The sequence below is a fragment of the Megascapheus bottae genome, chromosome 18 (assembly GCF_031878675.1).
Source record: "Megascapheus bottae isolate mThoBot1 chromosome 18, mThoBot2.hap1, whole genome shotgun sequence".
NCBI lineage: Eukaryota > Metazoa > Chordata > Mammalia > Rodentia > Geomyidae > Megascapheus > Megascapheus bottae.
In genome coordinates this window covers 42,680,228-42,705,761 of record NC_143526.1, presented here as the reverse complement: position 1 = coordinate 42,705,761, position 25,534 = coordinate 42,680,228, and the positions used below count along the sequence as shown (strand labels likewise).

The following is a 25,534-nucleotide window of genomic DNA, read 5'->3' as shown; positions in this document are numbered from 1 at the left end:
CAACTCTGACCTGATACTCTGGATAGATCGATGATTGACTGATAGCTAGCTAGCTAGCTAGCTAGATACACTAGCATATTTTCTGACAGCCTCTTTTCAAATGTACATACATAACACATGTCATATACTATATTTGATCTTATGTGTGCATATTTATATACTTACGTACATATATATAATATGCAGCTGTATATTTACACTATAAACTCAACATTAATGTATGTGTAGTTGTGCCACCATTTTCTTTCAAGTATTATGAAGAGCTTCTCACATTTCTGCATACTGCTGTTTTCCATAATTGCACTATTTGTATGGTAAATATCCTTTGCCTACCGCTTAGTTCTCTGTTCATTTAAAAAAAAAAAAACTTTTTTGTGATACTGGAGATAGACTTCAGGGCCTCACGCTTGCTAGGCAGGCAGCCTGCCATTTGAGCCATACCCCATGCATGTTAACCAGCCTAGCCTCACGCTCTGATCAGCTAGTAGCTAGGATTATAGGCTTGAACAAGGGTACCTGACTTCTTAGCCCTCCCTTTTTTTTTTTTTTTAACTTTCCAGATGACATACTGAATTTAAACTTGGACTTAAAAATGAGTAAATAAATAAACGTTAACTCAACCTTCCTTATAAGCTTTTTATTATTTTTTTCTGCAGAGCACACATGTTATTCTGGGACCCATTAAGTCAGCAACATGCTCCAATGATTAGCTTTTCAGTAAATTTAAAATTTTAATTTTAATTGGCGTATCAAAACAGAATTCCCAATGACTCAAAAATCACTTCTCAATGTTGCTGCTGTATCAGAAAAACAGGTTAGCTGGTCATTTCATTTTTGTTCTTAAGGGAGTCTTAATTATAGTATAAGACTAGCCAGTAGCCAATACATAAAATTGGGCCTTCATGAACTGACAGAACGTCGTCAAGGCACAGGATAGTAATAATTTCCTATTCAGGTACTCTAGGTCAGCCTGCCACCAGGGATGAGTTCAAATGCTGCGTAAGGGTGATGTGTCATGTCCACGTGTAGACTGCAACCCCAAACTTCAGATGCATGTGTGTGATAGCCCTCCTGCCTCCATGTACCTACCTCACAGACCCCTGCCCACTGTCCTGAGTGAGCCTGGCTATCCTCTCTCACGCCCCTCTCCCTCTAAACTTCCAGCTTCCTTCCCTTGTGACAGATGCATCCTCCTTCCTTGCTTGAAAAAAATCCAACAACAAACAAAGCAAAACTCACCAAGATTGCCTGTCTCTCTGTTCTGTAAGCCTTCCCATCAGTCCTGTGGGAACTTCACCACTTCTCACCATCTTAACCACCATCCTAGCCCACCATCACAAGTTCACGCTCTTGTTCCTACACACTCTCAAGCTCTCCAATCTGTTTCTAGGACGACCATTTTAAAGGCAAAGTCAGTTTTAACCCATCCAATAACTTCCCAACTCACCCCCATAACCCCCGAGAAAACATCCCATGCCCTGATTATGTCTTCAAGATCAGACAGGATGTGGCCATGGTGATATCTACACTCTCCTCACTTTACCTGCTCTAGTATCATTAGACTCTTTCTACAGGAACATGCCAAGCTGTCTTGGAGTTTTGACACATATGCCATTATTTTTTGCCCAGAATGACTGGCCCTTGGCATGTTGTAAGGCTCCCTCTTCACTGGCCTCAGCTCCCCATGACTTTACCAGAGCGACAGTCCAGGGCACTTCTCCTGCCTATACTTCCATCTCCTCATAGCATCCACTAACCGATCTAGACACTCATATATCCATTGTTGGCAGCTGACAGCTGATTGGCTTTGTTTCCCCTAAAACACAGGTAGCGAATATCTTGGGGGATGGGATTACTTCTTACTCTCTGCTGTGCTGCAACAGGGCCTGGTACAAAGCAAGCACAGAACACCCCTAGGCAATTTCATCTTGTGTGGTTGCAGTTATTCATGATCAGTTATGATCCAAATTACTAAATAAAAATGTATAGACATAAACAATTCATAAACTTTAAATACCCTATATTGAAGTACATTGTCAGTATTGTTTAATTTTTTATTAGTTGTTAATCTCTTGCTGTGACTAACTGATAAATTAAACTTTATTGTAGAAATACCAGGTATTAGAAAAATCATAATATAAATCAGGTTGGATACTAGTCATGGATTCAGGCATCCTCTAGGAATCCTGAAACATACACCCCACCAATAAGGGCTCATTATCATGCTCAGAGCCATAGAATGAATGAACGTGTCAATTAACTCATCATATGTATATTCTGGAAGGATACAAAAGAATCTTAAAGTGTCTTCCCTGAGAATATGAAGCTGGTTGCCTATCTGAGACCAGAAAACCTAGGAGAGAGATTTATTTTATAATGTGTAGCCATCAGGGTATCTGCATTTGCTTTTAATACAAATGTGGAAACTGAGATTCGTACACCTGAAAATAAATCACAACTCCTTGATAACTTGCACACAGTCCATCCACAAACTTAAAGAACTATGAGCAGGCGCTGAGGGATGAGGAAAGGAAATTCAACCCCGTGTGTGGTCACAGCGCATCTCCAGCCCCAGCCTGTTAATCTCCTCTAAATGACACTAGAACATGAAAACCTCCATTTAAAAGGAGGCTAGGAAGAGTTCTCAGAGAAACCAAATGTAGTTTCCAGCCTATATATTGACAGAAGTATAAAATGTTAGGCTGATTTTTACAAAATCCAGACCCAGGGGAACAATGGTCACTTACCATGAATTTTCTTTAAAAAAGTCTTTAAAACGCAACATGGATTTGTATACTATGCAACATGTTCACTGTACCTGACAAATAGTATCTGTGGGGTTCACCCAACACCTCCGATGTACTCCCAGGGGATGACGGGAGGCATGGAGCTGCCATCAATTATGGAGATGAATGTATTGGCTGGATTCTTGGGAGTGGGTTTGTGTGATCAATACAGACTGCCTGAAATGCTAATTGCTGTGTTAAGTGGTTGGTGACCAGTTCCTCTGGAAGAAAGACCCAGTTGATGCTGACTAGATTCTGCAATTATCCTGGCCCAAGCTAAGTCCATCCCCCTAGAAAGGCTGGGCAGAGACCCACCAGGCCAGCTCTGTGCACATGCATTCCTCCACCTGCCGGATTACGTTCGCTTCCCTATGCCTCCAGGGGAAAATTATTTCTTAGAGGGATCTTGTGTTCCATTGAGAGGATGTAACAACTTACAACACATCCATTCGTCCACTGTAAGTACATTCGATGGTACACCTGTAAATGTCCATTGCAATAAGACAAATAGAAAATCACACCCAAAGTGGTCTTCTCCCAGCATAATTCTGGTGCTGCGTGACAGCAAGTCTTAACGTGAGGTTTTGTCCCACTAAAGGAACTCAAAGAATAAAGTCTATACTGTGTTCTTTCCCGTCCCCATTCTACTCCTTGTCTCTTCTTGAGACAGCAGATTTTTTTGTGATTATTTTCCTCTTCAGGACCAAGCAACTCTTGCCTTGGAGCAGAGTTCTCAAAGTGTGTTCCCTGCACCAGGGGCCTTAGCTTCACCTGAAACCTATTAGAAATGCAGAGTCTTTTTCCCCAGGTTGCTGAAGCAAGGCAGGCAATGTGACAGAGTCAAGCAGTGTGTGGCTGCAGGAGCATGGCAGGTGACTGACACACAGCTGTGCTGAGATCCTTTTGGCCCCCCTACCTCCTGTAGCAAGGAGAGACACATTACAGACCTCACTCTCAGACCGGGGGCTTTCTCCACTTTCAGTCCCCAAGAAAGCTCCAGGGTGTGTTTCTTCCCCTCAGGCTGAGTGCAAGTCCAGAACTGCAGGCTCCTGTCCTCTTTTCTCCAGGCTTTTGCTACATATGACAGAGAGCCCAGCTTTGGTCACACCCTAGGCTGCCTCCACAACTGCTTTCTCTTATGGAGGAAAACAAATCTTCTTTGGAGAAGAGCTCTTCTTAGGGGCAAGGCAGAAAGATTCTCCATGAATCCATGTCTACTGGATCCAGGCATCCAGTAGGCACAGGAAAAAGTGGATGACTGTGTCCTTGATGAAAGCACTGCCCAAATAAATGAGTGAATCAGCAAAGGCAACAAGAATCCTCCATAATCTGTCTTCCACTTAACCACTATAACTTCTCTTAGTTTCATTCAACAAGAACAGCTCAGGGCTGGAGGCATGGCTCAAGTGGTACAATGCCTGCCCAGCAAGCTCAAAGCCCTAACTAAGTGCCAACTCCAGTACCAAAGAGAAGAAAGAAAAAGAAAAGAAAAACCACCAGCTCAGGTTGCTTCTGGGTGGAGCAGAAAAAGGCGGCACTATGCCAATGAATTATCCCACATGTAGTAATATGATTCCTACTTTACAGAGGGGAAAACAAATATGAATGGTGGTGAACTTGGGGGTAGGGAGGAGGGAAATGGGGACCAAGACATGAGAAAGGGTATCAATGTACATGAATTAGTGTACCTTCTACCTAGCAAATATAATGTAAACCCTTCTATTAATTACAATAAAATATATTTATATATAAAAAAGGTTACCACAATGGAAGGTCGCTCTGCCAGGAGTAAGCCCCAACCTCAAACTCTAGAACTACCATTCATAATGGTCCATGAACATGGCTTAACTAAAGTCTTAAGGATGAGTCTTACGTAATGAAGATCCTAAAAGACAGCTCACACTGATAACAGCACATGCATTTCATTTCACAGCATAGAGAAAAGGCAATGGGCAGAAAGTCGAGGTAGCCGTGGGACTGAAATGTCCCTGTCATCTGTGGAACAAGATTTGAACTCTCTCATGCACTTTCCTATCCCACCGTCCTTCCTTTCTTTCATGCCCTTCCGGGACTGCCACAGAAATCGAGCCTCACCAGATGGACTGCTGAGTCCTGACTCCAGCCCTAACAAGGTGTATGACACAAACCACCCAAATTGCTGTCTTCACCTTCTCCAGCTTCCTCTCCCTTGTTCTGACATGTGAAATGAAATGATGGGTGCTTCTGTCACGGGCATGCTATGAAGACATCACAGAATATTACTGAGCTGTCAAAAAGTGGAACGAGTGCTTACTTCTTCAACTGCTGAAGTGGGGAAGGGAGGAAGAAAAGAGGAAGAGAGAGAAAAAGATGGGGAGAAAAGGAGAACAGAAGGCAGGGAATAGGGAGAAAAGTGAAGAAAGATCAGGAGAGGAGGAAGTAAGAGGAAGAAAGGGAGGAAGGAAGGAAGGAAGGAAAGAAGGAAGAAAGGAGGGAGGGAGGGAAGGAAGAAAGGAAGGAAGAAAGGAAGGAGGGAGGGAGGGAGGGAAGGAAGGAAGGAAGGAAGGAAGGAAGGAAGGAAGGAAGGAAGGAAGGAGGAAGGAAGGAAGCAAAGGAGGGAAGGAACAGAAAGAAAGGTTGCTTTCCTGATAAGGATAGAAATTCAAAGATGATGGGACTTGGTGAGTGGAACTTGACTGGAACAATGGCTCCATGCGACTTTCTGCCTGACCAGCAGACTGTTCACAAAAGCAGCCTTTTGGGGCAAAATTTTGAAAAGCAGCATTTTTGCTAGGCACCAGATGCACTCCAATGGCATGTTTGTAAGTGTAAGTGATTTGCATTTATTCATACCCATCTGGGTCACATGCATAAGACAAAACCATTGCTGCCTTTACCTCTGGTACTCATGAAAGCCTCACCAACTTGTAGGATGGGGTATCTGGGATCTAGTTTTCCATGGCCGTTTTTTTTACCAGCCCTGAGGCTTGAACTCAAGGCCTGGGCACTGTCCTTGGACATTTTTTGCTCAAGGCTATCACTCTGCCACTTGAACCACAGCACCACTTCTGGCCTTTTCTGTGTATGTGGTACTATGGAATCAAGCCCAGGGCTTCCTGCGTGTTATGTGAGCATTCTCCCATCCCTCCATGGCCATTTAAAGCTAGCATTCTTGGAATATAAACTTTGGGTACTGGGAAGGAACTGGAGTTGACATTTTGGCTTTAGATAGTTTTTTCTCTACAATTTACTGGAGTCCTCATTTTGTCCATTCAACAGATCTTTAAGCCCTGTGCCATACCAAGTTTATAAACTACACATGAGGCATCATTCCTACTCTCCACAGGCATTCAGCCCACTGGAACAGCCACCTTGTCAAAGGTCAGTTTCTCAAATTAATGTGCAAGGCAAAAAACCCAAGTTATCAGATTGGCCCTATCATGCTCTATGGAACTAAGTGCATTTGTGAAGAGAGAGAAAAGATGGGATTTGTGATTTCCATCCTTTGCTCCATCCCGCCCTGTTGATCCTCGGTAATCTGAAGTTGGCCCTGGGCTGGCCACGTGAGATATTGACCGGTGTTTCTCTGTTGTCTAAACTGGAGCCAATAAGTAAGATTTCACAGTACATAGAAGGACTTGCATTTCATACTTGGCTAGCTCCATGCATACCTGGACAGAAACCTTTTAAGACACCAACTTCCTATTTTGTAAGAACGGTCGAATGATGGCCCAGAACCCTGAAGCCTACAGTATGTGACGCCATCCCAGCTCCTCCTCTGAGCTCCCCGTCCATGTGCTCTTCTGGTTATCTATTGCCAGTTGTGGCTAATAAATTTTCACATAGAGAATGTGCCCAATGGGGCAACCTCAATCCAGAACCCCCGTGAGTGCCTCTGATATATGGAAAAATGACTGATTCTGGATAAAACCTAAAGTGGCTTCTGATTTAATAGGTCCATGGGACGATTTCTTCTGCCTTTAATAACTTTTTAGCGGGGAGAGGGGAGTAAATTCACCAGAATCAGTCGAACACGTTAAATAAGCATTTGAATCAAATGCTTAAGAACTAGGATGCTGAGCTAGGTAGAGTCAGAATTATTAGCCAAAAAAAGAAAGGCAAGGAAGAAAGGGAGGAAGGGAGGGACAGACGGAGGGAGGGAGGGAAGGAGGGAGGGGAGAGAAGGGAAGGAAGGAAGGAAGGAAGGAAGGAAGGAAGGAAGGAAGGAAGGAAGGAAGGAAGGAAGGTAGTTGGTTGGGAACAGGAAGATGGAGATGGCGGATCATGAGTGCAAGGCAAGCCTAGATTACATAGCAAGACTTCTTACCTCTTCAAAGAAACAATAAGTAAATAAAGCACTTCACACATGGCAAGTTCATGTTTTTTGTTTGTTTGTTTGTTGTTTTGGGTGAGGGAGCCAATACAGGGGCTTGAACTCAGGGCCTGGGCACTGTCTCTTAGCTTCTCTTACTCAAGGCTAGCACTCTACCACTTGAGCCACAGCACCACTTCTGGCCTTTTCTGTGTAAATGGTACTGAGGAATCGAACCCAGGGCTTCATGCATGCTAGGAAAGCACTCTACCACTAAGCTACATTCCCAGCCTGGCAAGTTCTTTTTGTTGTTACTGTTGTTGCAAGAGACAGAAAAGGAAGTGATCAAAAGCTGAGTTTAGGTTTTCTTTTTCATCTTTTCTCAATAGAAAAGAAATTTAAGGAAGGGCCTGACCTTTGCCTGTAATTATCCTGTCTACTTGTAAATGCAGGCTAATTCTGTGTACATCTTTGGAGTTTAATTTAGCGAATATAAATATCGTGTTGTGGGTAGGACATAGTGCATCAAGTGCTGACATTGAGCCTGTAGTCACTCAGTTCAAGTCCAGGCTTCATCACTTCCCAGGTGTGTGTCCATACTTCAGACTCCTTAGTCCCAAGAATGACATGATAGTACCCAAATCAACTGACCATCCTCGAGATGGAAGGTCTGGCTAGTGCCTCACATAGTGAATTCTCCAGGATCATATAGGAACTCACCAGACACTGCACAGGCAGCAGCAGCTGTGTGCAGATACTACTTCTTTACCCTGAAACTCAGCTCAGGTACAACCTGTTCCAAGAAAATGCCATGGACCTGGGACAGGCTCTGTAAGCCACTCCTATTTCCCTCTCAGTCTTTTATATTTGTCCACATATGGTCTTAAAATCATTCTTTTTAATCATACATTTTCAACATTCCCCTACCCCCATCATCTGCCTCTTGCCCAGAAACTCAGCTGCTCTTTCCATTTCTACAAATATAATTATGTAGCCATGGTTTCTTAAAAAAAAAAAAAAGATGACAGAGACATTAAAAGACATGTAAAAACTCCCTTCCCAGATGCTCCAACTAGTCTGTTTCCCCAAAAGTAGCCAACATTAGCATGTATATTTATATCGTGTAGAAAGACACTTGACTTTCTGGGCTGATCAAGTCCTGTGAAAAGGGGCCAGTTCTGCCCGGCCTCATCTATATGTGTCTACTTCCTCCCCCACCCCCGTGCTGTGGTCCTAATAATCACAACCACCCAGGGTGTGTCCCTAATTACAATCTCCTCCAAGAATCTCCATTACATCATGCGCCCTGGCTAGACTCTTCGGGGGAGACTGAACCCCTTTCTAAAGGGTTTCTGCTGTCATAAGCCATAAGCATGGGCGCTTCATTTGGTCAGTCATTTCTTAAACACCCACATACTGTCATAGAAAGGGGTACAGATGTGTTTACAACACGAAAGCTATGTACTAGTCCTCACTTTTAGTAGTCATTAACATAAACTCCTAGAAATACTACTACTGGGCAAAAAAGAGAGAGAGAGAGAGAGATGTGTAAATTTGAAGAAGAGCAAATGAGCTCCAAGGAGACCATAGCAAATGCAGTTCATAAGACTTCATTTCTATACATTAGGAGGCCTATAAATCTGAGCTCCTTATCTAAATTTTAAGTTCCTTTAAATATATACAATGATTATGCATTCTTGTATGCTCTACACAGAGCCTGCCATGTGAGTATTCGATAAGTAATATGCCAGGGTATAAATAGGAATATATCAGAGTGTAAACAGATTTTAATTTAGGAGGAGAAAAAAAGGCTTGTGATTTTTTTTTGTTTGTTTGTTTGTGTGGGTCATGGGGTTTGAACTCTGGGCCTAGGTGCTGTCCCAGAGCTCTTCAGCTCAAGGCTACCGCCCTATCCCTGGAGCCACAGCCCCATTTCTCAAGTTTTCTAGTGCTTAATTGGAGATAAGAGTCTCGCGTTCTTTAGTGGCCTGGCTGGCTGTGAACTGTGAGCCTCAGATCTCAGCTTCCTGAGTAGCTAGGATTACAGGCATAAGCAACCGCATTTAGCTTGTAATTTCTTTTTCAAGTATGTTCATGTTAACTTAATTAACAAGAGTCCACAAATAAAAGATGTAGAAAGTGACGAAGGGGGACAGAGGGGTGTAGAAGAAGAGTAGGGGAAAAGGCTGGCAGAAGTGTTTGCTCATAGGAAACCCCACTGGAGTCCACGTCAGTGTGTGACTAGTGTCTACATTCACGATTTCTTTGGTTACCAATACAACCTGCACTACAACTATAACTCGCATCTGGTTATACTTTCTTTTTCTTTTTTAACGTGTAGCCTAACATTTTCAAAATTAGGCCAAGTCTAAGTGGCTCTGGTTTTAAGAATGACAGAAACTCTAGAAATTCGCTGACAAACTTCACTTGTAAAATTCAGTTCTGACGTAAATCCACTTAAGGAGCATGTAAAAAGAGGTGATGGGACCGCTTGGTGGGTTTTACTCTTTAGCCTGTGTGTAATCAAGGACCCAGGGTGTCAGACAGAAGTCACCTTGGGGCATGGATGTCACTCCCCAATAGAGCCCAAATTGTAGCCCCAGAAAAAAACCCGCTAAATCGCAAGCATTCTTCACCCTGCGGCTCTCTCCTTGAAGGAAATTCTAAAAATGACAGGCCTAGTTGTGGAATGAGAAACATCCCACGCTCTGCCACTCCTTGTTCCAAAATTAGACTTTGTCACAGACACTGCTCTCAGTGGTGGCAAAAAATAGCTAAACTGCTCCAGGGAGGACCCGAGCTGTCTCTGGGCTCTGCTGCTTCCCCTGCAGGAGGGCAGGCAGCTCTAGAGCACGCAAAGGGCTCACTGCCAGCTTCCACTGCATCCAACAGTTCCTCCTTCTCCTGACTCCCCTGGCCCAGCCCCCCACCACTGTTAGCCCCCTGTGTACAGCAAGTAATGAGACACCTTGAACTTGAAATGTGGGAAAGCAGAGAAAGAACTCTAAGACATAAAATCAATGGTACCAAGAGAAAGGAGACTTTTTTTTTCTTCTTTGCTTTTTGAAGCTTTCTGGGTTTTCTAGATAGAACTTGATATATACTTTTCTGAAATCTCCTGCTTAGTGGGAACATTAGAGCTTTATACTCCTCAAGGGAGTGAGGCAAATTGTCCCAGGAAAAGGGATTAGGAAGATTAAAAAAAAAAATCCTGAATTTATGGCCGCAGTAACCATGAGCTCCACAGTTTCAGGCTGTGAACTTAGAAGGCAATCTGTATCCATGGCTTTCTAGGGTTCAGTTGCCACCTGAATGATCTGGTTTATGGAGCACTGTCTACCTTCAAAGCCAAAGCAGAGCACCTCTAAGTCACTCACTGGCTTCTACCCCTATCCCTACGTGGCCTCTATCTGGCTGTCACTCAACTCTGTTTTACTTGCCTGTTATAGCAGCTCTTTGATGATGATAATATTATGCCCACCAGTATTATCAGTGGTATAACTATAGTATTATTATCACATGTATTATTAGGACATGTCTTCAAGATCCTTAACTAAATAACATCTGAAAAGTCCCTCTTGCCAGGTAAGATGACATTATCTGGTTCCAAGGATTCATACACGGACATCTTTGTGGGACCACTATTCAGCTAACTACAGACTCATCTTCATGAGCTTTGGAATGCTGAGTGACCGGAATGATCCTGTGGCTTTGTGCTAGGACAAGACATCTGACTGATACAGGTTTCATGGCACAGCCTCTCCCTGCAGGCTTGAGAACCTTACCTCAGTGACAATGACCAGTGAGTTAGGGCTCCTGATAATGAGGCGAAGGCCATAGGGGAGCTTTTCCAATCTCCAATTATAATCTTCTCCTCCCTCTCTCCATCTATTCTCTCCCTCAACCACGCATTCATTTATCCGAATCATCTACTGACTTATCAGTGCTGTGAGAGCCATTATCAGCAGACAATACGTCTAGATTCATGGGTAGATCTGCTCTGGTTAGAGAAAAATCCACAAATAAATCCCACAAGACAGGCCAGCAATGTTGTTTCCATCCATTCCATCTTATCATGATATCTCTTTTTTCCCCCTAATCAGGCACTGATTAAATACCTATGGGCTAAGCTTTTCACAGGGCCCAGTTACTGTTCTTGTGACTCCGATCTCACAGCAGGGAGACCTCCCTCTAAAAAAGCATTTGTTTTATAAAACTTATGAAGCATACAGCAAATTAAGAGCAGATGACATTATTTTCTAGTTAAATTTGCAAATGGATGATCTGAATAAATTACTCAGTATTGATTAATTTTTAATGGAAATGAGTAGATTGAAAATAAAAAATATGTATGCAAAGCCTGTCTTTCAAGCATCAACTTACGCTCATTATGGCTTTATAAATAAGATAATCTTACAAAAACTTCTTAAGGAGCTTAAAAGCATCAAATGTGCTGGATACATAAGTTTACTATGACTGTGATGTTGTGTTTCTCTGTAAATTTTAAATGGCATGCATTGTATTTCATGGCTCCGGTGCGCGTGCACTCTCTCTCTCTCTCTCTCTCTCTCTCTCTCTCTCTCTCTCTCTCTCTCTCTCTCTCTCTCTCTCTCTCTCTCTCTCTCTCTCTGTCTCTGTCTGTCTCTCTGTCTGTCTCTCTCTCTGTCTCTCTCTCTCTGTCTCTCTCTGTCTCTCTCTCTCTCTGTCTCTCTCTCTCTCTCTTTCCATCTCCCTCCCCCTTACCCCACCTACCAGCCATCCATTCATTCAATCTTCCACTAACTGAACTGTATTGCAATGTGAAAACTGATCTTCTAAAACTGTCAAATGGAATCATTCTATATTCCCTCAATTCTGACTTCAGGATTTCTGTAATTAAAGACAGACACAGAGAGGGAAGACAGATGCAGGAGAGGTGAATGGAGAAAGTGAATGAGGTTGAATAAGGACAGTGTATACTATATACGTATATAAAAGTAACAAAAAACCTGATGAAACTCTTTAAAGAAGAGGGAAAGGTGGGATGGGAGAGAGGGATATCTGTATGCAGATATGGCATAAGAAACCCCTTTGTACAACTAAAGTATGAGTCTTAATAAAAAAAAAGGAAACAGACAAAACAAGCATGCAAATAAGAGAATAGTAAGGCGAGGATAGAAAGAAAAAAGATGGAAAGAAGAAAAGAAAGGAGGAAAAGAGGAAGGAGACAGACAGAGGGAATGAGGGAAGGAAAGGAAGGAGGGAGGAAGGGAGGGAGGGAGGGAGATGGATGTTTGTTGCTAGAATTCATCAAGCCATTATTAGGATCAATCCAAATCAACTTATCTGCTCAGCTACTGACACCAATAGTGACGAAGCCTCAGCTATCACAAACAGGAAAAACACCAGCTACCTTCCACATGCATTTATTACATGATATTGGAAGCATCACAGCCATATCTCACTAAAGACTACAGGAGGACTCTAATATAAATACCATTTATTACCTTTTTCATTTTTGCAAAGAAGAATGGCACTTGGGGAGAGGGAGAGCTTTGTCCTTCTCCACAGGGATGGAATAATCCAGTGTTAGTGCTAGAACTAGCTCTGCATCATGGGAGGGATTCTAAGTCCCCCACTGACCGCATTGGCCTACATCCCCCTGTAACTGTGTCTACCCTGGCCGTGCTGACCATCATTATCGAGCTTCCCCCAAACAGACACATACCAGAGAGGAGGGAGAGATGATAAGAGATGGGTTGTGTGAAATGATAAAGACAGGGAAATCCTGAGACCTGCAGTGTGAAGATCTGAGATCTGGGAGAGATGATGGGGAAAGTTCAAGTGTAAATTGGATGTGGTATTTCTCCCACTCAAGACCATGCAGCAAACAGAGCTAAGCCTCTCTCCGGTTGTTACCTTTTGTTCTATTCACGTCTCCACACGAATAGCTCAAAATGCACTTTGATTATCATGCAGGGTGAGGTATAGGTGAGCTGTGGCAATGTTAATCAATGAAAAAAATACCCTAGAGCTCAACCAGAATAATATTCTACCAAATATCTGGTATTCCGCGCCCCCACTTCACTCATGCAAGGCCACTTAGCACGGACGCTGGCGATGTGTTCACAAGTCCAGTTCGCAAGTCTTTCCAACAGCAGCCTCTGGCTTTCCGGCCAAATCTGGCCTGCTGCCCGTTTTTGTACCATTTATAATAAGCAAGAACACATGTTGTGGTTGTTTTCAAATAAATATTTTCAAATGATTGGCGGGAGGGGAAGGCAAAGGAATACCGTTTTTATTAAATGAGCAAGTGGTATGAAATGCTGTGTTTTTAAATATACTCTCTCCCACTTCATGACATCTTTTTTCTGCAGCTACTTCTGTGCTATAACAGCAGGAAAAGTTGCAACAGTCCTTATGATCCCACCATTACTATAACATTTGCAAGTTTTTGTCCTGGCTTGCAGTGTGACAGGTCACTGGGGAAAAGCCAGTGTCAGCTCTGGAATAATCTTATCTTTGATATGCTTTGTCATCTCATTGCCCCTGTAAATGCTATTATCCCATAGGCATAACTCACAAAGATTGAAACTGCTCTGCCCTTACCACACCAAACAGCTCATTTTAATTGTGTCTCTTTCCAGGTATTAAATGTGATTGTGCTCATTTAACCTCCATGAATTTATTAAGATTGCTTAAGTTTACATTCCTTCACACGAGAGACTGCAGAATCACACTTAGTCTGATATATAGTGTCAAGGGGAAAGGAGAAATATGTCTTCAGAACACAGTTCACCTCCACTATTTGTGGCACACTATTTCTGGCACACTAAAGCATCAGTGACCACATAGATATGTCAGCATGTCAGGTGTTCATTGGCCCCAAACCTGTTGCTATTTGAAATGAAGCGAGTTCATTTCCCTAGACTGTATTCTACATAGACAGAGATCCCCGAGGAGCTTTTCTCATTCTCAGTTCCCCTCAACCCTCTTCAGTCCTTTTTACTTTCTCTCCAGCCTCTGTTGGCATTAGAAATCATGTCTACCATAGGTAATAATCCATACAATTCTATCTATAGATGATGGTATACATTCAAATGGAATTTAAGATAGATAACCACATACAATAATCACAAAGAAGGCAAATACGCAGTTGTGGTTTTTTCAACTGAACACTTAGGATGGCATCTAGTCTCCACAGTGCACATTGCTGAGTATAGAAGGAAGCCATCTGCTCAGATCATACGGGCCAAATTGTTTGGCACCAAAATTACCCAAGTATACTCCCCAAGCAAACACTGAGTAGAAAGGGAGAAATTCCGCACGTACCATTGAATTTTTCACGCTCTGTAGCAAGCGCTCGTGCTGCTCAGCAATGGCCAGGGCAGCTGAATGAACCTTTTGGTAGATGGCCTCGCCGTCTCGCGTTTGAAAGATAAACAGCCCTTCACCAGTCTCACACATCCTGAAAAGACAAAGAAGACGCTGAAAACCCAGCTCCCGGGAGTCCCAAGAACTAAAATCTCACACCCATGTCTTCATGCAACCAGGATTCTTACATACATGTACCACACAGAGTGAACAAGGATCAAAACATTCCCAGTATCCAGTTCAAGACTAGAACCACAAGCAGGGAGCCCACACTCTGGGCTACCATGTGATGAATGATTGTTTTTTCAATCACAATGAAAAGCCAAGAATTCCCAACAAAGCCCTGTCTCGGCTCTCTGTGTAATCCACACACTTCGCCTTCCATTCCCAGGGAGGAAAGCTGGGCTCCAGCATTCCTCTTTCCCCCAGCCCAGGAAAGGAGTCTCATCAGAAGCCATCCCCAGCAGCTTTAACCAGAAAGGACAATTCTGTTCTCACTTGCCTTACCAATGATAGCCTGAAGGATTTTTCTGAAAACTCTGATCAAAATTGTTGTCACCCAACTCTACTCACTGCAATACAGCAATGCATCGATGCACCTAACCTACCTTCTTTCCTCCTAATGAGCATGTGTGTGTTGAATAATGTTTGAAAGACAAGGGGAGCTCTTCAGCAAAGCTGCATGGGTTTGATCGCTGAGGTCAGACATTAAGAAGAGGGCTGTATCCACCCCAGACCATGAAAAACCAGAGGGCCCAAACAAATGTCAAAAAAAAATCCTGTAGAAAGGAAACTAAGCAAACCTTCAGCTCAAGCTACTGTTAATTTATCTATGCCACCATAATATGAAATTCATGCAATAAAGCAAGGAAGGTTTGTCCCTATCTACTTTTCTACAACACCAGTGGCCATACAGCAATTTCCCACATACATGGCAGGGCCTGGGCAACTGGTCAAAATTATCTTAGCTTGAATTTCATTAGTGGGGGCCAGAGGCTAGGAGAAAAGAAAAAAACAGCTGTTTTAGTGCATTAAGATAAAGAATTTGTTCATAAAATTGATTGTGGAATTTTAATCACTAAATCTTTCTAATCCAATAAAGAAGTAAACCTAAAATACAAGACATTTGTCATGTCCTTTATGAAGATATCCTACAGGAAACACTTCAACCCCTTCAGCCGCCTCTTTCGCCTATATATCACACCATAAAAACCTGACTGCCCTTTCAAATGTGAATGCATGAATTCATTAAGAGGAGGAGTTAACCTTACTGACTCTTTTAAGGAAGCAAAGCAGGGAGCTGTTCTCATAGAGAAGAGGCCACTGCTTATTTTCCTACTTACATGGCAAGCTTAGACTAGGAGGGATGACGGCATCTGTTACTGTAAACACCTGTAGGACAATGGATTAATATGAACTTTGCAGTTATGTTTCTCAAGCCCGCAGTCCATTGGTCTTTAAAGGTTTTGTTTTTATTGAACTGCAATCCACAGACAAAATAAAACTTACATTGTGAGATCTGCAATAGAGCAAAATCTTGATATATAAGGCTATATAATGTGAAGCTAATTGAAAGGACCTCCAGGATATTGAAACAAAAGCCATATAATGAATGATTGTTGTCCTTAATGTACTATGTTGTCTCTCATCTCCTTTGCTGTCCCTTGGTTATCTCATATTGGTATAGTATCTCACTTTGTTATCTGATATATTGAATTTATTTGTATTTGGATATTTGAAATTTGATAGGGAAGGGGGGAAAGCCAAGACGGGTGGGGGGTGGGGGGGAGGGAAATGGGTACCAAGACATGTGAAAGGGTATCAATGTATGTGAATTAATGCACCTTCTATCTGGCAAATACCATGTAACCCTTTTACTAATTACAATAAAAAAAATTTAAAAAAAAAACTTACATTGTGGCCTGGTGTCTGTGGATCAATTGTATTTTCTTTTCTATCACTTTTTAACTCTGGTGGTAGAATGCTTAGTCTATTATAACCCAAGATCTACTCTGAAAACCACTTTTATCCAGTTTTGATAAAAAAATAAAATAAAACCACAGAAAACTACTTTTATCCACTTTTAATAAAAAAAATAATAACAATAATGAATCCATACTCTTCAAGGACATTTAAATTCCTAAAATTTACTAAAAGGACGTAAAAATAAGTACACTATCAAACATGCTTGCCTATGACTGGAGGTCTTGAAAACACATACACACATACACATATGCACACATATATGGACACAATCACATGTATGCATGTATATATACATACATGTATAAATACACCTCTTGCAAATACATGAACATATACACACATGCATATATACAAATACAGAAGCATACACATGTTATACAAGTACACACACACACACACACACACACACTTTACAGAAAGAACCAGCAATCACATCCTCAGATCCCAGCAGAGCTCAGGTAGTGGGAGTGACTGGATACAACTCCTCTGTTCACACCAGCAGCATCACAGAACAATGGAGCAGAGCTGTGCGGTTAATAGGGAACCCAGATGGTGTTCAAGCACCACAGCAAGCACACAGCCACAGTGTAGGGGAGATATCTGTAGTGGAGCCACAGTTCCAGATTAAGAAAATACTGAAATCTCTTTATCTTTGTATTGGGATTGGGGTTTGAATTTAGGGCCTCGAGCTTACTAGATGACCTACTGCTCTACTGCTTGAGTCACCCCTCTGCTCCTTTATGTGTCCATTCCTTTTGAGATTGCATCTTGCAAACTGCCTGTCCTGCTGGCCTCAAACCATGATCCTCCTTCTCAGACCCAAAAGTAGTTAAAACTAGAAGTACGAGTCAAGGGCACTCGTCTATGTCACCTAAATTCTAAGTGTCAGCACCTCTATTCCAACAGAGTGATCAGCAAATCTGGCCACAAGGCCCCCCAAGTGGTCTAAAGAGACAAAATGCATTAAGAGCTCTGAAATAGAATAGAAATTAGGCCTTTAGTTTGACAGCTGGGACTTCTGACCATCTGTTAGATAGCACGTGTCCTTCAGCTGGACAGCATGACCTAGGAAGATGCAAAATGAACAAACCTGACCTTCCCATGAAGTTCTTGAAGGTTCAGTTGACTCATGTGGAGCAGTCTGATAAACAGCTTCACGACGCATTACAATGCTACTATAGGCCTTCATCTCAACAAAATAATAGGCTAATGGCCCAAGACAGTAAGGAGAAAATGGGAATTAAAAAAAAGGAAGTTAAAAAAAACTAATGGTCTTATATAGCATAACATAGCAATGTCTGCCTCTCCTCTCTCTAAAAACACACAATACAGAATAGATACTCTAAGGGAAAAATAGCAAATCCATATGATTGATTTCTTAGGGACTGTTTCCTTCTTTCTCTGTATCTATTTGCTTTTAACCCTTGTCAAAGATCTTAGGTGGATCTTTGCTTTCTTAGTAACTAGTAAATTAGAAAAGATTGAGATGTGTGTAAGATAGGGCAGAACTGATTAAAACTGCCCACAGTTTTCATGAAGAGGATCAAAAGATTGCAAAGAAATTACTTTTTCACCATTATTAGGCTTTTGTTGCCTCAAGTCATCACCACATTTTGAGAGACTCGGGATCAGTTTCTAGAGCTCTGGATGGTCACAAGAAGGGAATCCCGTTCCCAGCTCTCTTATTCAGGAGTCGGGCCTTGGGCAAACTCCTCCCACTCTCCTCAATTTCAGTGACCTCACAACTCAAATGGAGGAGGTAACACTCACCCAGCCTCCTGAGTTTCAGTTGGGAGAGTGTGTTTTGCACTTTGTGATCGGGCATCCAATGAGCATTTAATCCTTTACGTTATTCTATCCTCTTAAAAGTATGGCAGCCAAAGAAAACTTCAGGAAGAAAGCCCAACTGTACCTTCTCTGGAAGGAGATGTGGGTGACCACAACCCAGAATACGAGACGGGAAGCAAGAATGATGAGGAAGATGAATGGAGTGGAGTGGAGAGGAGTGGAATGGAATGGAATCGCTCACTGAGTTGCCAAACGAGGGCTTGCTTTTGGGTGATCCACAAACATCACTGAACTCCGACATGAGGGCATCTTGGGAATGTTCTCTCTAATTCCAGTTGTCCAACTGCATGCAATCCCCGTGGGTTGCTGGGTTTGTAACGTCCCCTCTCACTGTACCCCTCCCCTACCTGCTCTGCTCAGCAGCCTGGTTCTGCTTAAGCACTTCCGCCTCAGCACCTTTTCTATCCACTTCCTGGATATAATGCTCTCCCTCTACCTCTAACGTCTTTCTCTGTCTCACTTCATGTAATAAATTTCAATATCACCAACTCAGAAAAGCCAGGCCCTCTGATATCTTCTTTGTTGTTGTTCAGTCGTGGGGCTTGAACTTTGGGCCTGGGCACTGTCCCTGAGCTCTTTAGCTCAAGGCTAGTGCTCTACCACTTGAGCCACTTCTGGTTTTTCTAGTGGTTAACTGGAGATGAGTTTCATGTCTGGCCTGGCTCTGAAGCGTGATCCTCAGATCTCAGCCTCCTGAGTAGTGAGGATTACAGGAGTAAACCACTGCAACCAGCTTGATGTCTTTCTTTAAACCACATCCTTTCTCCAACACTTGCTACTGCCTCCCCTAACGTCATTTTTTTTTCACTAAGGGACTTAATGCATTATGCCTTTTAAAATGTTGACCACAGTCTCTAGCCTTCTTCTTCATTAAGTTTCATAAGGACAAAAAAACCTCACATGTTGCATCCACTGTTTAACCTGCAGTGCTTAAAAACAGCCACAGCAGGCAAGTGGGGTGATGTGGTGAATAATGATGACAAAGGAGTACCTCACGTCATCAGGCCTTTTTTGGAGTTCTGAGGGATCAAGGTACACAAAAGGATCCCATGTACTACACCACCACCACGTACCGTAGGATGGCCCTGAGATGGCATGAGATGGGACGTGTTGAAGTGTGCCTAATTGTGCCTCAAAGGCTCAGAAATCCTCCTTTCCTTAGGGATTTCACACACAAATACCCCAGCTCAGATGTAGAGAGACCCTCGCTAAGCTTCTGCCCACTGTAATCTTGCTCTGCTTCTCTCCAAGGCCTTCACCCAGCCCAGTGTCTGGCTGAGAGCTGGCATGCAGTAACAAAGCATTGATGAAGATGGCATTGGAAAGGTAAAACTGTGACTTCATACACGATGTCATCATGAGTGCCTGGCTCTCAGAACTGAAATCCTTTCAGACATACAGGCTAATGAGGAACAAAGGGCCCTGTCAGCAATAGGATTGTGGTTTCTCATCTATTGTATAAGAAAATTTCATAAAGCCACCAGCACAATCAGGAAGAATGTGATGTTGAACACTTCTGCCTCAGGCGATCCAAACCTTTCCTCCTTCCAGTTAAGTTCCCACATCACCACGTCCCCATCACACCAAACACAACACCGACCCTGAATAGCCTTGACAAACTTCAAACCCCGACAGCCACAGATGGCACAATCCCCAAACCACCAAGACAACATGCCAATCTCAAAAGCTAACAGCAGCTCTGGAGAGGGCTTAAGTGGGAGTGAAGAAGGAGGAAAGTTACACAAAAGACTGGTCACAGCAATGAAGAGACTCTCATGCCTCCTGGTGGAGGGGTAGAGGGCAGTGTGTGAAATCCAGCATCCTATCACCACCACCGACATCGAAGGAAAAATTCCTATACAGATACCGTTCATTTGTTTCTGGTCCTTTACTAATAATGAGTATGTCCATCTATAATAATTCAGAAATAAGAAAGTTACAAGTAGCTAAGAGGCAAGAAAACAAATAGTGAATGTTCTAAAGACACCAGTAAGATGGTGTCAATTAGAGGAGAAACCTTCTTCCCACTCCATGAAGTTATCACACTAGTTAGTTCCCTCTCAGGGAAAAACTATCTAAGAAAGCTGGGATTTCTTTTCCAAGGCTCTCCAGATGCCTTTATATCCAAAAAGGCATTAAAAAACAACAACAACAAATTCTTGCACTTCATTTAGGGAAAGCATTTATACAGGCATTTTGAGTTTTCACATATTCTTGGTATAGCTTAATGTTTCCCTTAAAATGATGTCAAAAAGCACCAGAGAGACTCCCCGTCTGATAAAGAAAGGTACTCAGGTGTGGAAATTATTTAGCCAGTTCTGCCAAATGTCACCTGAGTTTTTCCTCACTGCAGCAGGTGCAAAACTCAGAGTATTAATTTAAATCAGGCAGGAGGGGAGGTGGGGACTGATATTGAAGCACACTCCTCACAGCCAGCTGCAAAATGAACAAGAAAATCAAGAAAATTCACTGGTCACCTGCCACCCTTCCTCAAACAGTAGCATTTGGGTAGGGTTCTGTGGGGATATAGCTGCAGTTGAAGCTTCCTGCTCGTCCTGTTTGTCAGATCTTCCCTTGGAAAATCAAAACCTCCTAACAAGGGATGTCTGCTTAAGTGTGGTTTCAGAATCTTAAAGTGGAAAGGAACAACCTAAAGGCTAAAAACATTTTTAACCTAAGAAGTAACATTGCCAGGCCTTGGTGGCTCACACCTTGTAATCCTAGCTACTCAGGAGGCTGAGGTCTGAGGATCATGGTTCAAAGCCAGCCCAGGAAGAAAAGTCCCCATGAGACTCTTATCTCCAATTAACCATTCAAAAACTGGAAGTAGTGCTGTGGCTCAAGTGTTAGAGCACTAGCCTTAAACACAACGAGACTCAGGATATTACCCAGGCACTGAGTTCATGCCTCACAACCAGAATCTCTAAACCTTGAGTCAGGCCCCAATGAGTTTCTTGCCTTTATTAGTTTGGCTTGAGCTTGCTACCCACCCGGTGCTAGCCTCAGCATTTTCACAGGTGCCTTTACTCTCCATAGCTACCTTGGGGATAAAGAATACACTAGGTACCACTTTACAGGGATGACGTTCCCATTGCCAGTATAGAGCAGAATTGTACTTCTACTTCACGGCTCAATTCCCAGTTTTATTTATTGCATGTGCACCACTGTTAATGTTGCTGGGGCCCCTCAGCAAGGATCAGCTGACTGTGGAAAGATCTCTGCCCAAGTTTTGGGGAAGAAGAGTCCCTGTGTCCAATGGGAATTAAATTTTAAAGTTTGGCAGCTGTATGGTGGATATGCGAACACTCAGTACTTGGTACCTAGTTTCACTCCTGCTCACTTCTTAAAGGGAGAAGAAAATATTATCTCAGTTCATGTGAAACTGTCTTGTTTTGAACATGCCTAAAAATAGTAAAGGAAAAATTATCTTCACTAGAAAAATCAAGCAGATATGAAACCTTTATGCCCCAAGGAACACAAATTATCTTGTGACCCAGAGCATCTTGGTAGTAACTATACAAGTTTATCTTTGAATTTCAGACAAAACATAAAGTAGAATATCACCCAGTGTGCATCTAATGCTTTTGGTATCCTGCAAAACCAGATCCAGCTCAAAAAGTGATCACAGGGGCCAGGAGTTTGGCCTAGTGGTTAAAGTGCTTGCCTAGCATGCACGAAGACCCGGGTTCGATACCTCGGTACCACATACACAGAAAAAAGCCAGAAGTGGTTCTGAGGCTCAAGTGGTAGGGCTCTAGCCTTGAGAAAGCCCAAGGACAGTGCTCAGGCCCTGAGCTCAAGCCCAGGACTTGCAAAAAAAAAAAAAAGTGATCACAACAGAATGTCAAACATTCTCAGGAAGAGCATAGCTGCCTTCTAAGACAACTACACAAATCACGATTTTCACCTGCTGCATCCCTGCATGGGAGCCATTATACGGATCAACACATGACTTCAAACCTTCTGTCCAAGGTCACCAGCTAATAAAAAAAAATAGAGGTGAGCTCCTGGGTCTCTCTGACTCATAAACCAATGCTCCTTCTACCTTCTGTGCTTCTTGAGAAATGAGTTAACATCCTAAGAATGCAATCCACCTATTCTTCTCCTTGATCACTCAGAATCCATTCTTTATTAATCTTGCAAAGCATACCAGTTAATAAAAATGCTATTTAAGATTAAAAAGAATTCTATTCTCCCAACTACTGGAGGCCCCTCACTGAATGGTTAGTGTTGATAGGTATTATACCACTCAACTACTGGATAGAATTCCCCAGAGGACAGACCATAAAAGGACCATTAAAATCATGGAAATAATGGTTTTCACTCTCCAACTCATTGTTTTATGGCTATTGGCCAGTGACCACTTAAGTGATTCTGAAATTTATGTTCCCAGTATGTCTGTACTTCTTACTCAGCAATTATTTGTCTTAAGCTACTTTATTGCTAACTTATAGGCATACCTGCCTCTCCATCCTTTTAAACATATGAATGCAATTCCAACATACACACACAACACTCATCCACCCAAACACACACACACACACACACACACACACACACACACACACTATGCACACAAACACAGACTTAAATATACCTGATTATGCATCTCTGTGGTTTCATTTAACACTCAGAGAAAATATCAAAATCTTTTAAGTAATCTCCTAGATCTTGGGCAATGCTATTAGATTTCAATGTGAATTAAACTTTCACAAGAAAAATTAATATTCCGTTTAAACATTGAAAAATCAATGACATAATTTTAAAACATTCGAACAGTCATGATATACTACTTAATTTTACTTAGGTTTTGGTCCTCAGATATAACCACAAAAAGCCACGCTCTTAAATAAAGTCATGTTCTTTTCCTCTTACAATTTCCCACAGAGAGTAAATTACAGCTCAGGGGAGAAAAAAACCTAATGATTGAATAACTATTTGAACTTTTTGACTAATCCAGAATCAAACCCATCACCAGAGTATATCAATGGAGAATGATGTGAAGTGAATAAGCAATATAAAAGTCTAGTTCTATAATAAGACATTTTCAATGTCTAGATTTCAGTGGTTATACTCAATTAATTAATAATTAATAATAATCTCTAAGATTCAAAGGGGAAGTATATGAATCTGACCAAACAAATTCCTAATAATCTCAAAAGATAAAGATGTAGTTCTGACCAAAGAACAATATTACTCTGAGCATTAACATTTATTTTCTTAATATGTGAGTATTTTTCTTTCCATTGTCTATTGGTAGGTTCTGAAAAATAAAATGGAACAGAGAAGAAATACATGGGAAAGACAAATTTAAAAACATTCAAGGATTGTTCTAAGAACATGAGATGTCGGCCATTTCTGAAAAGTAAAATTTAAATAATTTTGCTCCATTTAAAACAGAGTAAACAGCTTAATTGAGCAGAGCACTATGATCATCTGTTGTCATGAGTTAGTGCAGTGGGCAGTGGACTGGATGTCTGTTTTACTCCCTTTGCATCAAATCTCATTTTCCTGTAGGAAATAATATTTAACAAATAACATTTGAAGGGTGGAGATTGTGGTAGGCACAATGCATGCAATTAATATCACTTAACAAACTTAATGCCTTAACTTGGTTGTTTCTGACTTGAATTCTAGGCCATGTGGAGAAGGATATGAATCCTTAAAACGTGGTCATTTGAAAACTCTTACATTAAAATTTATCAGTGTGCTTCTAAAAATAACAGCCTCCGCTCAGAGGGCACAGGAGAAAAGACAAATAAAACATCAGGCAGTATGATTTCTTTATAAGTGCCGATCCACCCATCCAGCTGCCGCCACATTGACTCCTGAAAGGAATCATAGGAGCCCTAACAAATGTTTTAGAATGAAAACCCCTCCTGGGATTACTGTCAATCATTAACCTGTGAGCAGCTGGCATGGAACTCAAGAATCTTCAATTCTAACAATTTCAGTGGCCCTCCCATCCAGGCTCCATGCTATTACCCACAATGAGGAAAGGCAACAGAAAAGGACATTCGGAAGCTTTCCCCAAAACAAGACTCTGGCCCCTGTCCAGCTTCACCTAGCCAATGGTCCATTTTGGTGCTGGTATCAACTTCAGTTTGCAGTGTGGAATCCAACTGTGCCATGGAAATTCAAATCACATGCATGAACCATCAGCAGCCTCATCCAGAAGAACAGCTAGGTTAAATGCATGAATCTTGTAAAACACCTCTCGAGTTTGGCAATCACAGCTGATGAATCTCCCAAAGAGCCTGAGGTGGGGGTGGGAAGGGGGAAGTATCATTAAAACCAATTGAACTCACCTCCCTGCCTCGAAAGTGAACCACGTGGTGTCTCGTCCATACCGCCGCAGGGCGCTTAGCGGCCAAGAGATGAGTTTAACTCTGGGATTCTGGATGTCCCAAAGACAGATATACTCATAGGTAATCTGCAAGGCACATTCGCCATGGACAGCTAGGTTAGGGGACGGCATCAAATACACATTGAATCTCTCTGGGAGAAAAACAAAAGGTCAGTCTAAAATCCCCAGGAACAGCACATCAAAATACATCACAGGAACACAGATGCATTTAGAAATCACTGACGCTCACATGATAGGATTTGCTTGAATATTCAGAGGACACAAGTTTCTCATAAATGACCCATCTCAGATAATGATTTTCAAATGGAGACACTACTAAATAATGCAATAACGATAGAGTCTGACTGTCAACACACAGGAAACACTATTTACACGAGCATAGGACCACAGACTTTTAATTTGCATAATAAAAACATTTCTAGGCCAAGAACAGACCAAAGCAATAACACCACTAAAAGCGCGTTTTCTTACCAAGCACACATTAATTACACCCATATTTTCATATATATAAAAGATGTAGGTGAAAAATAATTGCCTCATGGTTTTGTGAAGCTAAAGTTACACTGGTTGATTTGTATTTCCTACAATTAAATGAATAAATTATTTCCTCAAATTATTTAGGTAAAATTCCACACTAATGCTATGCAATTAACTGACCAACCATTTGTGAAAATTCAATGACTATATTTAATGGTTTTAACAGAGATCCTTCTTTAGCCAATTATTGGAAAGAAATACTAATTTGTTTGGATACTTGTTAAAAAACTTTTCTTCTCCTCAGTGATGGTATTTTTGTTACATTTTTAGAAAACTCATCAATACAAAAAATGTTGAGTCAAAATTTATAAGTAAAATGGGAACAAAATTATTGTTACTCTAATACTGTATGAATATTTTCCAATA

The 25,534-nt window shown here is 41.9% G+C and overlaps 1 protein-coding gene across 1 annotated transcript in view; it reads right to left on the bottom strand.

Annotated features, from left to right (window-relative positions):
* The window catches only part of Dok5 (docking protein 5), a 97,815-nt gene that overhangs the window by 9,992 nt on the left and 62,289 nt on the right, over positions 1 to 25,534 (bottom strand). The window contains exons 5-6 of the mRNA XM_090352882.1: positions 24,573 to 24,762; positions 14,389 to 14,524 (exon numbers count right to left, since the gene is read on the bottom strand). Of these exons, the coding sequence (XP_090209008.1) occupies positions 14,389 to 14,524; positions 24,573 to 24,762 (326 nt within the window). The remainder of the gene's footprint in view (positions 1 to 14,388; positions 14,525 to 24,572; positions 24,763 to 25,534) is intronic.